This window comes from Phaenicophaeus curvirostris, chromosome 14 (assembly GCF_032191515.1).
Source record: "Phaenicophaeus curvirostris isolate KB17595 chromosome 14, BPBGC_Pcur_1.0, whole genome shotgun sequence".
Taxonomy (NCBI): Eukaryota; Metazoa; Chordata; class Aves; order Cuculiformes; family Cuculidae; genus Phaenicophaeus; species Phaenicophaeus curvirostris.
In genome coordinates this window covers 18996812-19018611 of record NC_091405.1, presented here as the reverse complement: position 1 = coordinate 19018611, position 21800 = coordinate 18996812, and the positions used below count along the sequence as shown (strand labels likewise).

The 21800-nt window shown below is 43.3% G+C and overlaps 1 protein-coding gene across 1 annotated transcript; it reads right to left on the bottom strand.

Moving 5' to 3' along the window:
- Positions 1-19937: 19937 nt before the first annotated feature.
- Positions 19938-21377, bottom strand: LOC138726808 (proteoglycan 4-like). Its single transcript, XM_069868819.1, has 2 exons — positions 21337-21377; positions 19938-20748 (listed from the first exon to the last, which is right to left on the bottom strand). The coding sequence occupies exons 1-2, from the start codon at positions 21375-21377 to the stop codon at positions 19938-19940; spliced, it is 852 nt and encodes a 283-aa protein (XP_069724920.1).
- Positions 21378-21800: the final 423 nt, after the last annotated feature.

Below are 21800 nucleotides of genomic sequence, written 5' to 3'. Positions count from 1 at the left end.
AGCACATAATTTTCCATGCTGGTGTGGCCTGTGTTTGCACTGGAAGAGTGGTTTGATACTGGGGAAACACAGCTGAGGGTTCTACAGCAGAGTCAGTATTTCAAGCTCTTTACTATTTAGAAAATAAGTCTAAAAGGGACAGAGCAGCAAGAAAAAACAGAAATATTTACCATTACTTGAAACCCACAACAAGGGAAGCCACACACTAAAGAGGCACTACATATTTGAAGTTGGCCACAGATTGTCATTTACTGATATTTGTAACTTAGTTAGGGCAAAAATCTCTATCCCACTGCTCAGAAACACACCAGTAAACGCAACTAGTACTTATTGACCATGTGAGTGCAGTATGAAACCAGATGTTGCAATTCAGAGTGAGGATGAGTTCTCTCCCTTCAATATTTCCCTTATGGCACATTCATCTGCAAAAAGATAAAATGCAGGCGAACATTTGCATCTTTATAAATGTTATTAAGATTCTTTTAATCCTTTGCATTAACATAAATCTCTGGTTTAATCTTCATAGTCACCAGGAATATCAAATCTTTCCTTCATAATAACAAGCAAGAATAAATGAAACTTTCTGCCCAACAGGCTAGCTCTTTTCATTTGCTACAAACAGTTTGCACTTGTTTATTTCAGTAACAATTGGATCTGACTTCATACACAAGAAATATTCCAGGTGTCTTAGTTTAGTTGTTTGCTTTCTATACTTAATCTCTTGGGAGAATCAGATACTGGACCTTCCACTGGTTTGGTATATCTTCACACTGATTCTGTATATAGTACTCTTGTCTACACATCACCATTCACTTAAAATGACAACAACATTTAAATTGGCCATATTGGAAAAAAAAGTCTCAAAATACACCACAATGCCAAACTTGACCTCCTCAGTAATTTCTACAGTTTGTCTTTTACAACTAAGGATTCTGCTGCAACAGGCACAAAAAAAAAAAAAAAAAGCATACAAACACCTAAGAAGAAACACTTGCAGCTTCACATTTACAAATTCAGATCCAAAAAAGTTTACTCACACAAATAGTTTCAGGCATCACCACCACTGGTATTACAGTTTCCCCAGAAATATCCTATATCTTTTTCGGATTTTTTTACATTTTAACAAGGAAAAAGTTGTTTTAAAATACCTTTCACTGAAAGCTTTACTGACAAATACTTCACTCCTCATGTCTAACATCAGACTTTCATTTCTTGTTCAGAGAAAAATTATCTGCATTAAAAAGGTAACATGGCACTTACCTTGTTCCATGAGGCCACCAACCATTCCCAGTCTGCCCCAGGCTCCTCATCACCACCTTGCTGCTGCAGCTGACCACCTACTCCACCCCCTTAAATGCTTGTTGATCTGCACACCTGACTAGGGAACAGCCCTTGTATTCAAAGTAATTCTGCTAGCCTAGATCAGGTGTAACAGGCTGGGGGTACTCACCTGGGCTGCCTGGCCAATGGGTAAGTGTGGCAGACACCCTCGCTCAGCAGGTCACGTGGAGGAGAATCTAGGGGAAAAGGGTGCACGTTAATCACCTTCTAGTGCAGACAGAGGAGAACAGTGATGCTGATAGTGGTGGGATTTACTGGGGGGGTAGAGGCATAGTCAAGACCACCACTAGGAATTCGAGTCATGCTATCCTTAGCATTTAACAATATCAAGTGCTTTAAAAGGTGATGGCATTATAATTGTTACAATTGATTTTCAGTAGCTACGGAAATCACAGATAATCACCAACACAAGGAAAGGATATAATAAATACTGGAGCCTTCATAGTTGCTTCTTCAGACTAATCTAGCAAGCAGGTCAGTGTCCCAGGGCACGGTGTATTATCACTGCTGCTGCAGACCAGCACTGAATTTCCATTGAGTGAAGAATCTCAGCTCACCTTATTGCAGCACCGTTACAGCAGAAAAGAACACGCAGACCCACAGGTTAGTTATATGATGCCATCAGAGTAAAGCTGGAAATCATTTCTATTCAGACCTCTGCTAGTTTTAGAGAGCTCCAAGGGAAACATTGAAGAACTCAATTCTACAGCTGTATTCACACTGAAGCCCTGACTTCCTCCTTCCTCCTCCCTCACCTCAGTTCCTTTTCAGCTTAATCTACATGTTTATACTTGGCTGGTACAGTTACACACCAGTAAAGAGTTGATTGTATGAGTGAAAAACAATACCAAAAGCAACGTGGCGTTGTATTTTAAATACTAGTTCCTGGTTTCGTTGTACTATAATACAGATTAGTTGGGCCAACTCAAACAGTACCACATCATCTGGAATTACCAGATAAAAACTGACAAGGAGTTTCTTGTTGTTGTTTTGCTTAATAATTATTCCCTTATTACTGACACAAGTTGCTTTAAATCACAGAGCTGACAGACATTCTTTATCTGCCCCCTACAAGAGATCAAACAGATAACTGGGCATAGCCCAGCTAAACATTTGGAAGAGAAACATAACTGTGCAAATTTCTGCCTCATCTGTTCGTTTTCATTTCAGTGATACCAGAACAACAGCATCTGCATGCAGCAGGAGCTTGTTCCCAGAACACCCCACAAGAGACAAGGCAGAGCACAGCCTGCTCGAGCCGATGCTGCTTCAGGGGATTATTTTCAGGTTGGCATTGTTATTTGTGGTGACTTCAAAGCCTCAGCATGCACCTGCACACTCTTGAACAATGACTTGGGAAACATCCCAAGCTGCATATTTATAATTTTCGTCCCAAGACAACAGCTGCTGGTTAAGAAGGGCAAGCAATTTTCTTAGCTTTCATCAATGGAACCTAGCAAACCAGCCTGTAAACAAGCATCTCTAACAGCCTCCAGACTGCTGTAAGAACACCCTGGAGCCAAGTACAGGAGCGGGTGAGATTTCACAGGAGCTGTACCAGGGACAACCAATACATACCACTGGCAAGTCACTTTTGCCAGAACTACCCAGAATTAAACATGCACTTAGACTCAGAGTGGATTCAAGTTTTAAGAACAGCAGGCACTCACCTATACCACACTTCACTTAATCCTGAAATACGTGGAAGCTTTATACATAATGCATCGCTTAAGCAGTAAGGGTGAGACAGTACAGAATATAGTGGCACAGAATGGGAAAACTGACGTGATCAAGCCTTGCTCACTGCCATCAAGCTATTTGGTTAACGTATCATGAAGCAATTGATACACTTAGTTGGGACTCGTGCTCAAGAATTAGAATTTTTGAAGTTTGCTTAGTCTAATAGAAACATTCAGCCTGGTAAAAAATATTTTCTGGTCCGGTTTAGTTTTCTGGAAGTGTTCAAGGCCAGGTTGGTAGGGGTCCTGGGGAGCCTGATCCATGGCAGGGGGTTGAAAATGAATGGGCTTTAAGGTCCCTTCCATCCCATCCCTCCAGTGGGATGAGGACAGGAGTTGAAAAAGAAAAGATACAGCTCGTGGGCTGGGATAAACACAGTTGAACAGAGTAGCAAGGGAAGATAAAATACAACATACTAACAATAAAAAGAATATACAAAACAGATGATACACAATGCAAATCACTCACTGCCCAGGAACCAACTACCACACGTGCTCCCAATCTGGAATCCGTGAGCTCAGCCAGGAGCCGTGCCAAGGGGGCCTCAGCTCCCCACATATATATACTGAGCATCACATCATGGTATGGAACATCCCCTTGGCCAGTCTGTGCCAGCTGAATGGCTGTGTTCCTCCCCAGCTTCCTGTGAAAATTTACTCTTTCTCCACCAAAACCAGGTAATAACCCTCTCCCAGCTGAGACTAAGGCACATCCAGGAAGAAATGGGACTGCCCTGTCCAGCTAGCGCTCTGGTTTTAAACAGTTTGAATCTGCTCAGCACTTTTTAAATACATCTGTATTTGGACTAATTTGGACTAACTTTTGCAGGTTTAGCCCGCGGCATAAATATTACATGATGCAAAATAGACAGGTCTGCCAGTTTTCAAAAGCTCATAACATGGATTCACGTTCTTCCTGAGAGTGATTAAGACCTGCAGATACACTCAGCCTCACTAATCCAAGTCTGTGGAAGAAATGCTAATGCAAATTCAAGTATATACATCCGCACTTCACTTCTGCCTTCATTGACTGTTTGATTGGTAATTAAGGCATATATTTGGTTCCAGAGATATACGAAAAACTCAAATCCCAAAGGAAGCTGTCGAATCTGAGCCCAAGGTTATTAATCACACTGCCTCTAATTGTATATAAAGTATCTTTACTCCCTCAAAAATGATTTTTTTAAATATTATGGGATTTAAATATGTCACAATATTCTGGATATCTTGATTAGATCTCCTTTAATATACTGCCTCTGAATAATTCTTAATTTATTTAACACCACTATAAATCTCACAGAAATGAAGAACTCTTACTAATCATTAAGATTAGGCAGAATTTTTAGCCTGACTAGACTCGCAACAAAATTTGATAAGGGGATTTTTTTTCCTCAAACAGTGCTTTTTACTGTCTTCTTGTAATTAAAGTTTCAACCAAGGTCCCATTAGGCCAATACCGATCCCCCCTGTGAATCAGACAGACCCTCAAGTCTTCACATTTCAGAGTTAAGTCTCACTGGTAACCAGCATCCGGGAAGGTTTTGACTAAATCAAGCGAGAACTCACAAAGATTAAAAGCCTAAAGAATTTTATTCCTCACTGACATTTAAAAAATTTTCTACATCATTCCCCCAATTCAGCAAGATCACATGTCTGCTCAAAACACCGCACGGGCTACTTCGCAGCGTTGACTGCAAGGGAAGGTAAGTGACAGTGGCTTGAATTTCAAGTCAGGGAGCCAAAGTACATTAAAGCTCACTATGGATGCCCTCCCTTCATTCAGCGATCCCTCAAGACTAGGGCTTAAAAATCAGTACAGTGAAGTAAGGAAGGGACAGAACCTGTGCTGAGCAGAAAGCTACAGGGCAAAAGGAAAGGAAGGGCTATGCAGAATCCCTGGAAGTAGGAAGAACTGGCTTGGAGGCAGCACTATGGGATCTGCCTAAGGGAGAACACACTAAACTGGGCACCTGGGCCAGGACTGGTAATGCAGTGGAACCACTTTACATGCACTCCTCTCACCTACAGAAGCTGTAACAGGGATATTCTTGCGTCTTTTATGGCTTCTGTGTCCCTTACATCTTCATAGTTCTTCCACAAGTGTCTCTATGTTGGTAAAAGCTACCACATCCCTCCTGCCTCTGGCAAGAGCACTTCCAAATTTCCTTTTTCAAACTACAATCACACGTGTTCTGGGGCTTCATCCATTGGTCACTTTCTGATTCTGGCTTTCACAGTTTCTCCTCTGTGTTACCCTTGCAATTCCAATAAGAATGTCTCCCTTAGTCCCTCCCCATCCCCTTGATCTTGCAGACTTGTGCCAGTCTGCAAGATCCAATCCAGGCTGTCAGACTATCTCCTTCACAGTAATGACATTTTAGAACCAACTGGACTACTGGTCTACTAGATCAGCCAAATCAGCTTCCTCCATTCCTTATTTCATTCAGTTTCTCCACCTTACAGCTCATCTGTAGATATTTGCATACCTATAAATAAGCATATCTTTGCCATCTTCCAAGTCATGCTTATGTACCCTGAGGAAGCTCGACTTAAAATCCTTATTCCCAATACTTATTTCTCTCCACAAATTCTGAAGACTAGCCCCCAAATGAAAGAATGGGCTAGAAGAGAAGATCTACTAAAGCCTCAAACTCACAACACAAATGATCGCAGTCTTGTCTACCCATCAAGGGCTTTGACTGTATTAAAGACAGTTGTGCAGTCTGTCCAGAGCTGTGGATAGTCAATGCAAGAGAGGCTATTTGTTTAAGTAAGAAAGGGTTCCCCAGACCCAGGCAATGAAAGTCTTGCTGTTACCTTAAATATGCAAACCAGCTTGGTGCATGGCTTTTCTTTTAAGCTTTTGCCAAGCACAGCTCAAAATAAGCATTAGCTTTGATCAAAGACAGCTCTTAAGCAAGCATTAGAATAAAAAGGATGTTCTACCTTTTACCATACCATAACAGTGTGAGATCTTATTATATTTACTAGAAAACAGGAACAACCATGTATATGGCATTTGATCAGCTACAGAGTTCACCAATACCAGTTTTACGTGTTTGTTAGTTTTTTTCTGCTCCAAAGTACTGAAAAAACTAACATCATTGTAGCACAACCTGTCAAGACAAAGGGAAAGAAAATCAAAGCACCAAATGGAGAAGAGGCAGAAATCCACACATACCAGCTCTGCATTCAAAGTTACCTTCCTGCTTAGAGAAAGGTTTTCCCTTTCATTCCCTTCTGAAGCATTCAATATAACTCAGTGCCAAAGGCAAGATTTCATACTCAGAACAACTCGGATGCTCTATGGGAAGTCTTATGTAGCTTGTCCTAGCATATTTCTCTTGCATCCTACTGCCTGCTGGTAGCCTTAAAGAATAAGGACTTTTTATTACATGGGCAACCCGGTGACAGAAAGGTATAAACTATTCACGTAAAATGTCTTGCTGCAGTTTTAATATCTGCAGACTCCCATGTTCCAGGTTTGGGGAAGATAAGGTATCTTGCTGGAAAAAGAAAGATTTTAAGATGTAATTAAATTCCTTCACCAAAAGTATTTAAGTTACGACACTTCACGCTGCAGGTACTTAATAGACCTATGATCCAAGAAGAGCAATTTTTTTTTAGTACACTCTGTTCTTTCAAAAAGGAGTGAATGTAGGAAGATGCTGTCTTCATTCTCTTCTCTAGGCTAAACAAGTCCAACCCTCAGCCTGTCCTCACATGAGAGGTGCTCCAGCCCCCTGATCATCTCTGTGGCTTCCTCTGGACTCGCTCTAACAGCTCCATGTCCTTTCTGTGCTGAGGATTCCAGAGCTGGACACAGTACTCCAGGTGAGGTTCACGAGAACTGAGCAGAGGGGCAGAATCCCCTCCTTCACCCTGCTGCTTTGGATGCAGCCCAAGATACAATTGGCTCTCTGGGCTGCAAGTGCACATTGCTGCACATGACTCTAAAGAAGAGTCACTGTCCCCTGCCATGCCCCTCACCCCCAAGGACAGCAGTTCTTACACACCGCACAGCGTTTCACACTGAATGCCAGTGAAAACGTCAGAGAAGTTTCCTAATGGCCACCGATGGTGCAAGGCCACTTGAACAATGAATTTATTGTAAATAAGAAAATGGACGCACAAACTTAGTATTGAAGCTATTTGATCTGTCACTGATCCTTTGCACAATGCTGTAAATGGATGCATAGGAAGCCTGTCAGAGGTTTTTGTAACTTCAGAATCAGCACTTCTTACAAGACAGACAATCAACCACAACAGCGACACGGTACACTCCAGCAGAAAGTCACCTAGTAGTCAGCTCTGTGTTGGACCATGGACCATTTGGATATTTCCAAATACCACATAAATCCAGCTTAGAATGGTAAGAAAGAAGAACAAACCAAACCCCCATATTTCTCATAGGAGGTACCTACTCAGTCCCCCAGGATGCATCTCTCAAAATGCTTTACCATTGCTTACTGCAATCCTTTACCCTACTGTCATTCAAACTTATGAAACAAAAGGCGCCTGAAATACAACGAGGAAAATACATCTGATAAATTATTTATTTATCCATACAGAACTTACCACACTGTAAGACAGCTACTGCCTTAGCGTGCTGTCCTGTCATCTCCGCTTCATTCTTGCCATAGTCTCCAGTGTCTCTTCCCTTACATGGTTATGATACCAACAACTATTTGTAGCCCCCCAGCCACAGGCGACTTAAATATCTGTCTCGGAGGAGGTGGCCTTCTCCTTTGAAAACTGGAAACATTAGTTTGCATCTCAAGAAATAGTGATATCAAGTTTAAAAAGAAAGAGGAAAAACTTTACCCTTTATAATCTTCCCCAGTGGTTTCTAAAGATCTGGCAGCTGCCCAAGAGGGAAAAATTGTCCCAGTAATTGAGACTATGCTGCTGGAAAACATAATTTTTAAAACTGTTGATCTTCAGTGAAACACCATAGATCAGGATCTTTCTAACCAACAGCACTAGAACAACTCAAGAGGGTGGCTAAAGCCAGTGAACAGGGGTTTCCCCGTAATTACTGAAAAATTGAGCTAATTTCTTTTCACCCTGGATGGCTTCCACCTCTTGCCAGCAGCATTAATGTAGAACATGGATGCTGATAATGAGGAGAATAGCAACTGGAAGTGTTTAAGATTTAAAGGCTGATTTTAATGGTGTTCATGTGTAGAGTGCCATGGCATATAATTAATACAACTCTTTTTTACCAATTCAAAATATGTACTTCTTTACACAGAGCTGCAGTTCTGATGATATTTAGGGCAACACTTGGCCCTTCTGCATTCTCTCTTGTCTCAGATCATTATGTACTTTGGAAGAAATGATAGTAATGTGGCTTACTTTCATTTGGTGAGGTCTTTTACTTTTCAAAAACAATGTAGCCAGACCCTTAGGATGTTTTAGGTACTCAGCCCCCCATCTAATAAATAAGAAGACTGATTGGCAAAGTATTCAGTAGAAACGGACACATTAAATCTTTCCTACCTTTCTCTAAGCACTGCCTACTTGTCTTGTGCTGCTCTCACTCACAATTGCAATCACTCTCATTCAAGAAAACTAGCCTGGGTACGAAAAACAAAATTGGAGCAGAATGCACTAGCACAGAAAGCACAGAATTTTCCACATTTTGAAACACTCTTGGGCTGCTTACATTGAAATCTAGACAGTCTGATGTTCAGAGAGGTATTTGTAATAGCTATGCAGAAGTTATCAGGGCTTACCTGTCCCTGTCGCAACCCCTCCTCCCATACAAATGCTTTCAGATCTGCACAGTGACTGGCAGGTTCACTAAGCCCTTATCCTCTTCTGCAAATCAGTGCTTTGAATCACATAGTCTTCCTCCCTCCTAAGTTTTCTTGCAAAAAAAACACCAACAAAAAAAAAAAAAACCAAGCAAAAAAACCCCAAACCAATTGTAAGACCAAATTTTCAACATTCCCTATTTCTCCTCAAAACCAAAAACCACATCCCTGGGGAATATAAACCTGTTATAAAACACCAGTACCAAATCCCTAAACATCTAGTCCGTAGCAAGGCCAACAGGGAAAGGCTTCTAGAAGTCAGCTAGGAGCTTCACCTTTCCCATGGGCTTTTACTCAATTCCTTATTAAAAAAAAATTGCCTACAAATGTCTATTCTGTATCTTCTTTAAGTGATAACATTCCCACAAATAGAACAAGTTGATGGGGAAAACGCCTTCTCTAATTACTCACTACAAAAGCAAAGAGTCCAAACTGGAATTCACAATCAGCTTAAATAATAATCAGCCTAATGACTAGGCTGGCAAGACAGAGAGGAGCTTGAAGGAACAAAATAAGTGGCTGCAGGGTTATCACGGGGGAAGCTTTTGCTTATGAGCTAGAAGCTGTTGAAAAAACTCCTCTGAGAGATTGAACAGACTTGCAGCGAAGAACCACAGAGATCCAGCACCAAGTGAAGGAGTTATAAATAATTTTGTACGATGTACTTCCCATATACCAGCAGCCAGAGGATGCAACAACCCCTAAGAGACCAGAGAACTTTACAGACACCACCCCCATAGAAAAGGAAGCTGCAAACAATCATGCTCACATTTTTAACATATTGCAGCAGCACGAAAGACAAGGACTGTAGAATGAAGGCCTAGGTTGTGAAGATGTAACCTTTATGATTTACACAAACATTAAACCGTGAAGGTTACAAAAAAAGCAAAAAGAATGAGTTGCTGCTTCAAACAGATAGCAAGCATAGGTTTACATGGATTAAAAACAATTGGTTTCTGCATTGTAATGATCCATGGCTGTAAACACAGAGCCATATGCACATGCCTGACAATGCCTGTGGCATGGAGAAGCACTCACATCTCTGCCCCAACACAGATTGCTCTGTGTCTATTGCCTCTTGTAAGAGACACAGAACCTTTCTTTGCCATTTCTGGATTTACTGTATAGATGTAGTAAGATTTCCAGTTAACAAATATGTTGCAGCTATGAATCGGTAATTTTCATCTTTAAGAGGCTCCTGATGCAGTAGGGACTGAATTCTGAACAGACGAACACTCAAAAGGAGATCAGCTGTGGAAGCATTCCTGAACTTTGCATGCATATATAAATATACACATGCCAGTAAGGAAGCCCGGGGACCATGTTCAGCAGTGGTCTCCTGCATTCACTCACAAGGGATGAAGCAAACAAACTCTGGGGAAAAAGAGCGAGCAGCAGCTCAAGTATTTAATTTGCATGCCATGCTTTTTTAATTCTTCTCTAGCTTTGCCCTCCACATTAGGTAGATAGCTAACTGCACCACAACCTCTCCAGAACCCAGGCTTGAATTCTGCTCTGTTCCATCTTACTTCTCACCAGAGCACGCTACAAGTAAAACCCAGGCTTTCTCTTGCCAGCTGCAAACCACAAAAGATAGTTATATTCTATTTAGGCTGTTGTCCAAAGATACCAGCAAGACGTCTGCTTCTTTCATCTTGCTGTACCTCACACTTTATCATTTGAGCAAGCCCACAATACCAAGCCACAGCACGGCCACTTGGTGCTCTTCAGCAATGAAACCAGTCCTACTGCAAGCCAGTAAGAACAAGGAGAACCTTCTCTCTGCATGGTGTAATATAAATGAGAACTTGGGATTTCAGCCTCAGGACAGAGATGAGATGAAAACACAGATGACTGCAGAGCTACATGAGGGATCATTTAAACACTAGCCCTCTTCCAGGACTAGGCCAGAAGTAGGAACAGAGCAGAGGGAGGTAGATAAGGGGAGAGTGCACAAAAGTGCTCTCCAGAGAGCTGTCATGCTTAGATGACTGCCAGGAATTCCCAACAGACACAGCAGGCAACCATTTGGGAGAGCTCCTTTAATAAGTACAAAAAATGACCACAATTTCCAGATCATTGCCAGCACTGTGTATTTTCTGAACCCACGTACACGACTGGTTCATAACTGAGCAAACCCAGCGAGTCCCCAGCCCGTCAGCGATGGGTCGGCTTCCTGGGTGGATAGGGCTTAAGGGCAGGTACCGCGGCACAGCTGGAGCTCCGTGAGGGGCTGCGGGAGACATTTATTTCTCCTGACACTGTAACTTACTGTGTCAGTCACAATGTTATCTGGGTCACCGCTATAAGTTTATGCGGCATCAACAGCAGTAGCAGCTCTGCTGGCAGGCTTCCCTTCAGTACCTACAGTGATGTTGCATTAGCATCCAGTCCTGATCCCTGGAAAACTTCGATTACATCGACTAATCCAGGCGAAACTTCAGCCCAGGTTCCAGAAGAGAGAGGAGAGTTATCAGCAAGAGAGAGGAGAGTCATCAGTGAACAGCTGCATAATTAAACTGCATTCTGGCTGTCAGACATCCAGCACAGGGATCGTGCTGCGGATGCCAGCACGCCTTCCACAATAAACTTCACACATTGACTTGTTTCTTCTCCTCTCCCCTATAATTTGCCTCACAAACCGGCTGAGAAGCAGCAGAACGGCCACGCATTTTAACCTTCCCCCTCCTGCAGCCCCACACAGGTTGCGTGGGTGCTGCTGCCTCTAAATCCGCAGCAGAACCACCACAAGGCCCAGAGCGCCGGAGGGATGCGATGCTCCTGTGCCGTTTCCATGGCACTGCGGAGGCCTGCGGGCTGAAGCCCTGCTGTCTGCCTTCTCCCGCCCAGCTTGCAGAGAGAGAATAAACGTGCTTTCTCAGGGCTACATGGTTATTGCTTCTTTTTCCTTCAGAGCCCTCTCAACAGCTCTTTTCCATTGTGTTTGCCTCCTCTCCGCATTGCCGCTGTCATTAATTAGGCTGGCACTTCATGGAACTAACAATATTTGGGGCTCTCCCAATTAAGCAGGCTCGCAGCAGGTCGTCCCTGTCCCTGCAGAAGCTAGGCTAGCAGGCTGCATCCTCCACCATGACACTAGGAAAAGCTCATCTCTCAGGGTTTTTTTTCCAACATATATTTTTTCACCTACAGGAATTGGGTGCACACGGAATACAAAACCCAAACCATGTGAAAATGAGGCTTATGATTTTTGGATTTTTCTTTTCATTTAATTAAATTTTGGGGGTTGCTTGGGTCAAAAAAAAAAAGCCACAAAAAATCCCCACTGTATGACTTAGAGAAAAGTCTCAGAGTCGGTAATCAAGTGGTTACAAATGAGCCTGTGAAAACAAGCAACAGCCATCACAAACTCACCTGATGACCTTCACCCTCCCTGCTTCCCCCAAGGAGGGAAAAACTGTAACAAGCAAAAAACATTCTTTCAAGTACAAAATGCCCAACCCTTGGGAAAGGAAATAAACAGGCATTTGTGAAAGCGACCTCCTGCCCTGCTCTCTAGGATATTAAAACAGGAATAAAGGATCAGCGTCCAAATCGAGTTGTGATTAACACAGGATTCAGAGCTAGAGAGAAGGAATTTAGTTACAAGGAAAATTGGCTGCTCTTTCATCTGAACCTTTCTTCTTTTCAAGAAGATTCTACCTTAGAAGAAGGGAAAAAAAATGACAAAACTTTGTCATTCCCTTTTCTTTCCTGTGACAAGCTGTCACTTCTAGATATGGGAACTGTATCGCCATGCTGCTGAAGAGAATAAGTGGGGCATGATTTCTCCTCTCCTTTGATATGAACAAAGATTAAAGTAATAAAGAACTACGAAGATGAGAGTGAAGGAAAAGCAGAATTTTTCGAATAAGCAGAGCCAATGTTATTTTAGTAGGACATTCCATGAAGCAACAGTGGCATCCAGTGGTATATTTCAACAAGCAAGTTCCATAGCCTCTTTCACTAACTTTTAGCTTCCATCAGAATTTATTGATTTTCGTGACAGGTTCTCAAGGAGCCCTTCCTCCTCCGCCCCCAGCATACACGATCACAACAGCCACAGCACAGCCACAGCCACCAGTACCAGTAAAGGAGACCATAAAGCACAAATGCAAGCTCTCAGCTTTCTCAAAGGCTGTATGATTCATATCTGGAGAGTCAAAAACTTAAAACTGTTACTAAGAACATTGATACAAATACATTTTTAAATTATTCTCAGAAAAACAAAGGACATTTTTCTCCTGACGACCACAGGTGTGTAACAAATACTATCCTGTACTGTTCCCCTCCCCAGTCCCTCTCCATGTTTTATTTCTCTTCAAGGAAATATGTTAATTTTTTTTCTCATTTAATGACATTAGGATTGTTTTTGTTTTATTACATGCAAGTGCATACTCCGGGCAAAAATGAAAAGCTTAATTGTAAGAGTATACCACAGAATGAAGCCCATTCAGTGAACTTATTTCAGACTGAAATCACATTTGCAGTTAAGAAACCCCCCTGTGCTAGCACAAGCTCAGTATTATCACCAGTTATAATTTAGCAAGGAGAATTGTCTCCTCACCAACACAGAGCTGAGTACCAAAACTTGTCATTCCTGCTCTCAGATCAACCAAAACTCCTGGGATTGTTTTTTAGATTAGGTCTAGAGATCCTTTAAAATAATCAGGCCTTAAGTTCATTAAAAACTGTGACTTAGATACAAAACAGTTAAACTTGAGGATCTGCCCCTTTTTAATAGGACCATCTCTCTGTCTAAACACCCCACAATCATCTACAATAATATTACCAGGTTCCCTGAAGGAAAGCATAAGGCTTGTTTCCCTCACACCCAGTAAAATGCAAACCGAGCATCTCCTGAGGAAACAGAAGCCTGGTCTCCATCCATCCTTTGTGCGACACTGCAGTAACTGGGAGATTAACTGATATCCATCGATGTGGTTCCACAAGCATGGGAGCACCTACACAATCTGTCCCAGCAAATGCAGACAGAATGGGGTAATTCCTGTCACACTGATGAGGAGGAGGTAGATTGGGAAGGAAGTGTTCAACGCTGAACTAAACTACACTAGAATGTACCAGCAAACTCTTTCACACAGGCCTCCTTCTTTCACACAGGCTCATTTAGATCAGCAAGAGCTCTGACTAACAGAAGCTGCATTTCAGTGCTGCTAGCACAGCAGAGCAGTTCGCTCTGTGGAGCAAACCACGTATTTTATTCATCCTGATACTAAAATGTTACAGTTCAGAAACATCACCCAATTTGTGACAAACAATTAGGAGACCCAAAGGAACAGGTTACTCTTTCATGCAGATGTTAAGTACTCGATGCAGCTGACCAAGAAACCAACTACCTCAGATGGGTCTGTCCCATTTCAATGTTGCTCCATTCCAGCTGGGACTGAATGACTGAACTGCTGGATTTGTGGGTTTAGGTATTTACTTACCAACTAGTTTCCGTGCTTGAACTGGCCAGTTCCCAAAAAGCATCATTTCTGAGCAGGCAGGCAAAAATTTGCAGATGGAGTCTGCCTCCAAAGCAAGAAGAAGCCACTGTCAATAGCGATACAGAACTCTTTTATACGCTATTGTTCCAGCAAGTGATAAGCTATCATTAAAAATAGAAGAAAAAAAGCATAAAGAACAAGATAAGCTCAAGACCTATTGCCTTTTGATGAAGTGGAAAATCCCACATGACTGGGAAGGGGGTGGGAGGGGCAGTTATGCACAGGAGATGAGTCTGAACTACAAAGCAGAACTGTGATTGAACTTGCACCACAGTTAGGATAAAGCAGTCTCTCAGTAGCAAAGTCATAACACAGAAAAATCTCAGAGTGACACGGGATTATCAATACCATATGCAATGAAAGCTCAGAAGAATAAGACATTTTAAAGCAGAGCTGAAGGACTAAGATTAATTTTCTTATTTTCTTTCCCCTCTGCCTCTCAGCTGAACTAAGAGCTTCTGGAACATCCTTAATACAAAGGTTTTCCAATTAATTGCAGACTGGTTTTCCACAACATATTATAACATTTTGGCGATAAATATAATAAAGCAAGATCTCCACAGTTCTGAGCCCACACCATTTTCACGCAAGTTCTACTGGCTGTGTTACAGCAAGTTCTAACTCCAGCAACTTGACATCAAGCACGTTTTCCTCACACCTCTTCTACAGGGTTCTTCCCCTTTTTCTTCCCCCCTCATGCACGCAATATTACATTATTTCTGCACTCACATTATCCTACCAGCTGTAAGGGAACAGAAACCACATGAGGGCCCCAATCCCAGGCTCCTGCAATTGCAGGAGCATCTCCATTGCATCCTGCAATTGTGTCTCCAAGTCGGTATCAGACCTATATCTCCCAGACTAGCAAGCAGGACAACGCAGCAGTAGACAGTCCTGGTAATTTGGAACCCGTACCTGGACATAGCACTGCAGAAGACTCAGTAAAGAGTTCAACTTTCAAATTAAAAAACTGCTAGGAAATGTCATTTAAGGAGTTAGGATTATGTTTTCTGAAAAATTACTTGGCTCTTCAAACATAGTTAAGCCTGTACCATATTAATTTATTTTTAATGTAGATGAAGGGCTTGGAGAAGCTACTTAACAACATAAGCTTTCTCTGGTATCTCAGAAAGAGAGATCACTATTTGTTAAGAATATAATCGGCTTGCCACATTCACTGGTTTGGACAGTATGAACTACCAGATCTCAGCATAAGTCACTCATCCTTGTATCATCTCCAGCAGTGGCATACAGGTTTCCAAACATCGCAGAATGCATCTTCCTGTCAAACAAGCCCGTTTATCATTCACGGATCTCTTGCTCTCGATACCATCTTTCCACCAGGTGTCACACTTCCCCTTCATTTCTTGCCTAACCTTTACCTGGTCACTTCAAACCCCGTTAACATAAGCCTATCCGCGGATGGATTTGCTGCTTTACTAACCACTTCCAGTGTCTCTCCTTAATTAAATATTAGTTCTTCTATCTGATTTGCAGTAACAACACTGGAGTTAAACACCAAATCATGCCTTACCTGTGTAGCTATGTTCCAGGCCTTACACAGTAGCGCCTGCACTGTCATCACCAGGAAAAAAACCTGCATTGCCCTGTTACGGTCAAAAAACCCACACATTTGTATGCATCAACAGGTTATTTAAGGTCTCTTTCCCAATGCCCTGTTTTTAAATAGGGTCTTCTCTTAGTGGTTTTATTTTTCAGCCCTCCAATACTTACTCTAGAGAAAAAGAGAAAATATTCCATTTGCATTGGTTAAATACACAAAGTGGTAACGTTATTTTCAAACCCAAACACCTAAAACAGCATTAAATGAATGTTTTGTGGGATGATTTAACACTTGAAAAAATAGTTATTTGAAGTCATTAATATTTTAAGCATAAGAACAAAGTTCAGTTCAACCCTGCTACCTTCCAAGACGACTACTGGTTTGTTTCACTTTGAGAACGGTTTTCAAAGTGTTGTGTGAGGAGTAAACCATTAGCATTCACTGTCTTTAGAGCGTGCAACCCACCTTCTTCTAATCTAATAAATGCAATGTTAATATAGTATTCTAGAAAAATAATCCATGGAACACTATAACTTTGAACACAGCATTACCTCAGCTTCACTAGACTGCAACGGTTTCATTTGTAAGTTTGTACAGTTCCTTTCCTGTCCTTTGACAATGACCTATTTTTAGACACGCATCACACTGAGTGGGTATGTCACTTGATAGAATACCATCCTCAAGATTCAAGTCTATCAGAAATAAATATGTAAGACAAACTGGTACATACAAGTTGCCTCTGAGACCTGCTTTCAAGTCCATTCCAGAATGCAGTGAATGAAAATCATTTCAAATGAATGTCTGCTGGTCTCTGCCATGTTTCTTCTCCAAGAATTGCACATCACAACACAGCTGAGCATCACCAAACAGACAGCTCTAAGAAGGTACAGAGGGAGGAAGACCCAAAGGAAACCTTCCGCTAACCAGGTGACAACCCTTTCCTGCCTCTTCCTGCCCCTCAGAGGGGAAGGTACATATTGGGATTCGGTTGATGATTCTCCTATTAATTCTGCAGAAAGGAGACATTACCATCTAATAAAAAAAAAAACAAACCCAGAACAACAATCAGTATCAAGACAATCTACAAGAAGTATTATTCTGAGGAGACAATGAGTTTGAGGGGGTTTGTTTGGGCTTTTTGTTGGTTTTTTTTTAACTCTACCTCAGAAATATTGCCTAGCAACAATGGGAGAACCCTCCTAACAAAATGAATCATGCAGGTATTGGCTGTTTATTCCCATGAAGGGCTGTGTTTCCACCCTGTCAAATGACATCAAGGCCATGTTGCCAGAGGCATTGGGAGTTTTGACCTCTAAAAGGCAATTTTCTCACTGTCTGCTCAGAAATGTAACATTTTTCATATTGAAGGCTTTTATATCATATCTTGTAGGTTTCAGATCTATAAATAACATACCAAAAATCTCCTACATGATAAAGCCATAGCCATCATGTTTTGCTATTAACATTGTAAACATTAAATATCACAAAATTAGCACTCTATTAGCATCCCTATCAGGCACTACAAAAAAAAACACATTAAATTGCATGACTGAGTTTACTGTAGATGAACAGAGGCCAGAACTCGGTTCATACAAGTTCTGTATTTCAGAAAGAAATTATCCACTAGATCAGCAGACACTCCTGAAAGACTTTGGTCTTCCTCACTTAAGTAGTTCCTCCCTTGATTTCTTAATGGAACTGCTACAGTGAGGAGTTTTAAGGTATAGGATGTACACAGGTTCACAACAGCATGTGAACAGAAGAGCCAAGAACTGTTACTTGCACGGAATGTCACAACTGTGCTATAGTTCTCACCCATAAATGGCCATGTACATTTTCATCCTCCCTCCAATTAATTCTTATTAAAAGCTTCCTATGTTTTAACTGCAGCAGCTCTTTGGTCCTAAAATCATTGTTTCCCCAGCTGCTCTGCGAAGGATGAAATATCCTTCCATGCAGCTTGTGACAACTCAATTTGTCCAATAAACGTAGTTAACTACAGCTCCGTACACCTCTTGAACCGATACAAGGTTTTTCAAGTAAGGAGATAATGAGCAGCAGGACTCCCAGAAGACAACCAGCGCTGCTCTGCTGACTGCACTGTTAAATACCATCAGGGATTTTTTGTTTGCATGCTTTTTTCCTGTGTTAAAAGAGCCATCAAATCCATAGGAGGATCAGGATTTGGAAGCCATACAAAGGCGAGCAGTTGTCCCTGAAAATATCAGCGTTTTCACAAGATTGTTTTATACTGATACTGTCAGTCTTTTTCACAAAACTATTCTGCGCAGCACACAGAGGCTGGGGATACAGATATCAACACAAGTATTTGTGGTGCTTTCCCCAGACTGAAGATGTTTTAAGCTACACAAGGAGATGGCCAAGAAATTAAGTTTCTAAGACTACAAATCAACTTCCACAATCAGAGGCAATCTTTGTAAGAGGCATTTCTCAAATGAGATAGAAGCACTCAGTGGGGTTTTTTAAACAATCAGCAACTGTTCTCAAAATAATAGAAAGTAGTCTTGCATGATTAAGTAATCTTTTTCCTCAAAAGTACTCAAGAAAGATCATGTTTTGCTTCCAAACATCAACTGCAGATTAGCAAGCTTTCCCAGATACCTGTACACAGGAACAGGGGGTTTTGGCTACATTCTTCAACAAAGATAACTAATTCTTCGTGTATTTATGGAAGAAAAGTACAAAAACTCAAAAAGTACTCCTTGGAACATTTTTTTTATAACAGCAAAATATTAAAGTGCTTATTGTCCTATTTAGGAAGTTTACTCTGACATTTTCTTAGAACTAACTAGTAATTACCAATACTGTATATTTTCTATCCTAGGAATGCAGTATTTCTCTTCATCAAACAGAATTTTACTTATTACTCTGTTAATTTGTATAGACCACCAAGAATTCAAGAAATTGTAACATGCTTTCAGTATTCAACCACTTGAATTCAAGATCTATTTCTGGGAAGTCAGGTGTCACTAGTGTTAGCACAGTATTCCTTGAAGGAAAAAAAAAAAAAAAGAAACCCCAAAAGCTGAGAAAAGATTGCTGTGCTTTGCCATGCAGCGTGAAACTCCAGAGCTCACAGATATCGGGATGGCTAGATTTATTCAGTCACCATACACACCAAATCCAACTTCCAGATTACTTCCTTTCTATTTAGCTTGTTGGAAGAGAGCTTCTCCCTTATTATCAATCTCAAAAAGGAATTAATTCCAAAATAAAAATGTACACACACTCATATGTAAAAATCATGCCTTTTTAATCAAGTTATTTGCTTGAAGCACACTACTGCATACAAGTCAGGCACATCCTCACTACAAACTATTGTCAGTGCCCTGACAATGTTAAGTTTATAATACACGTATCTCTATATAGGTAAAGAAAACACCTTAGACACATCTGTATGTATCATCTTACCATTTCTCCTGAGAATTCCTAACAAAATTTTATCCCAGCATGTCGGCATATCCAAAATCTTAAGCCCGCCTCAAAATTTAGTCCTACAAGCTCAGTTAGAAGAGCGGCGTATGCCACTCCCTGAGAGCAAGGCCTGCAGCAGGAACCAGCACTGCTGCTCTTCCCAGGGATCTAGGGAGATGCTCTCCTACCGATGGATAAAAGCAGGTGTAAGCCCTACCTTTCCTGCTACGACGAGTCCAAGTGACAGGAGGAGGAGAGCAAGCATGGAGTATCTGATGAGGAGGGACTGCAACATGCAGGGAAGGAGCTCTACAGGAGGTTACTCAAGCTCTCGCTGGAACTGTATAAATATGATAGATTTCTTCTGTGGCACAACAGCAGAGTTAAGTACAACACAGGACCTAGGAAGATTAATAAGCAATTTTTAATTAACTGAACCCTAAAATATACCTTTGTTGCTACAATACTCCTGAGAGCCCCATAACACAGATTAGGCTGCCACACAGCCATTGATCAGCACCACGAATTCCTACCTCTGAGGGCCGCGCTCTCGAGTGTCTCCCCACACACCTCTTGCCACGCAGCCTCGCAGACGGCTGGGAGCTGGGGTCAGAAGCTGGCTGGGAGCTGGGATGGGTGGCTGGTTCAGATCTGAGGTCGGGCGCTGGCTGGGATCTGGGATGAGCAGCTGGCTTGGATCTGGGGTCCAAGGCTGGCTGGGATCTGGGATGAGCAGCTGGCTTGGATCTGGGGTCCAAGGCTGGCTGAGATCTGGGGTCCGAGGCTGGCTGGGATCTGGGATGAGCAGCTGGTTTGGATCTGGGGTCCGAGGCTGGCTGGGATCTGGGATGAGCAGCTGGTTTGGATCTGGGGTCCGAGGCTGCCTGGGATCTGGGATGAGTGGCTGATTTGGATCTGGGGTCCGAGGCTGCCTGGGATCTGGGATGAGTGGCTGATTTGGATCTGGGATCTGAGGTTGGCTGGGATCTGGGATGAGCGGCTGATTTGGATCTGGGGTCCGAGGCTGGCTGGGATCTGGGATGAGTGGCTGATTTGGATCTGGGGTCCGAGGCTGGCTGGGATCTGGGATGAGCGGCTGATTTGGATCTGGGATCTGAGGTTGGCTGGGATCTGGGATGAGCGGCTGATTTGGATCTGGGGTCTGAGGTTGGCTGGGATCTGGGGTTTGAGGCTGGCTGGGATCTGGGAGAAGCGGCTGGCTTGGATCTGGGGTCCAAGGCTGGCTGGGATCTGGGGTCTGAGGCCGGCTGGGATCTGGGGTCCAAGGCTGGCTGGGATCTGGGGTCCAAGGCCGGCTGGGATCTGGGGTCCGAGGCTGGCTGGGAACCAGTGTCAGTGGCAGTCTGGGACCTGGAATGCGCGGCCGTCTGGGAGTCGAGGCCAGGGGCTGGGGCAGTGGGGGTCAGCCGGGAGCCCCATCCCGCAGCCCCCCCCCCCTTCCCCGCGGTGCCCCCGCCCCGGGGCTCCATCCCCGCCGCCCCGGGAGCAGCCGCCGGTTTCCACGGCAACGGGAACGGCGGGAGATGCGGCCGCCCCGGGTCAGCCCGGCACCCCCGGCTCTGCCTACAGAACCGTGGAACAGAGCGCAGCACCGCTGGGTTGGAAAAGAGCTTTGAGATCATCGACTCCGACCGCACCTGCCCGCTGCTGAGCCCGTGTCACAGAATCATAGAACGAGTTGGGTTGGGAGGGACCTTAAAGCTCACCCACCGCCATCATATCGCACCGATCGCCTGCCCCTCAGCACCTCACCCACCCGCCTTGTGCACCCCTCCAGGGACGGGGACTCGCCACCTCCCTGGGCAGCCTCTTCAGGGCCTGAGAACCCTTTCTGTGAAGGAATTTTTCTCGATATCCAATCCAAACCTCCCCTTGAGGCCATTTCCTCTCATCCTATCCCTTCTTACTTGAGGGAAGAGCCCAGCACTCCCCTCACGGCAGCCTCCATTCCGGGAGCTGCAGAGAGCGATGAGGACTCCTCTCAGCCTCCTCTTCTCCAGACTAAACAACCGAGGGTCCCTCAGACACTCTCATAACATTCGTTCTCCACCCCCTTCCCCAACTCTGTTCCCTTCTCCAGACACACTCCAGACCCTCAATGTCCTTCTTGTAGTGAGGAACCCAAAATGGACACAAGATTCGAGGCGCAGCATCACCAGTGCCGAGTACAGGGAGACGATCCCTCCCCTGGTCCCGTCGGCCATGCTGTTTCTGATCCAAGCCAGGCCGGGGTTGGCCTTGTTGGCCACCTGGGCCACTGCTGGCTCGTGTTCAGCTGCTGTCAGCCAGCAGCCCCAGGTCTTTCTGTGCCAGGCAGCAGAGAATTCCTCCCGGCCCTCCCGTTATCCCAGCCCTCCAGTCACGCCGACCC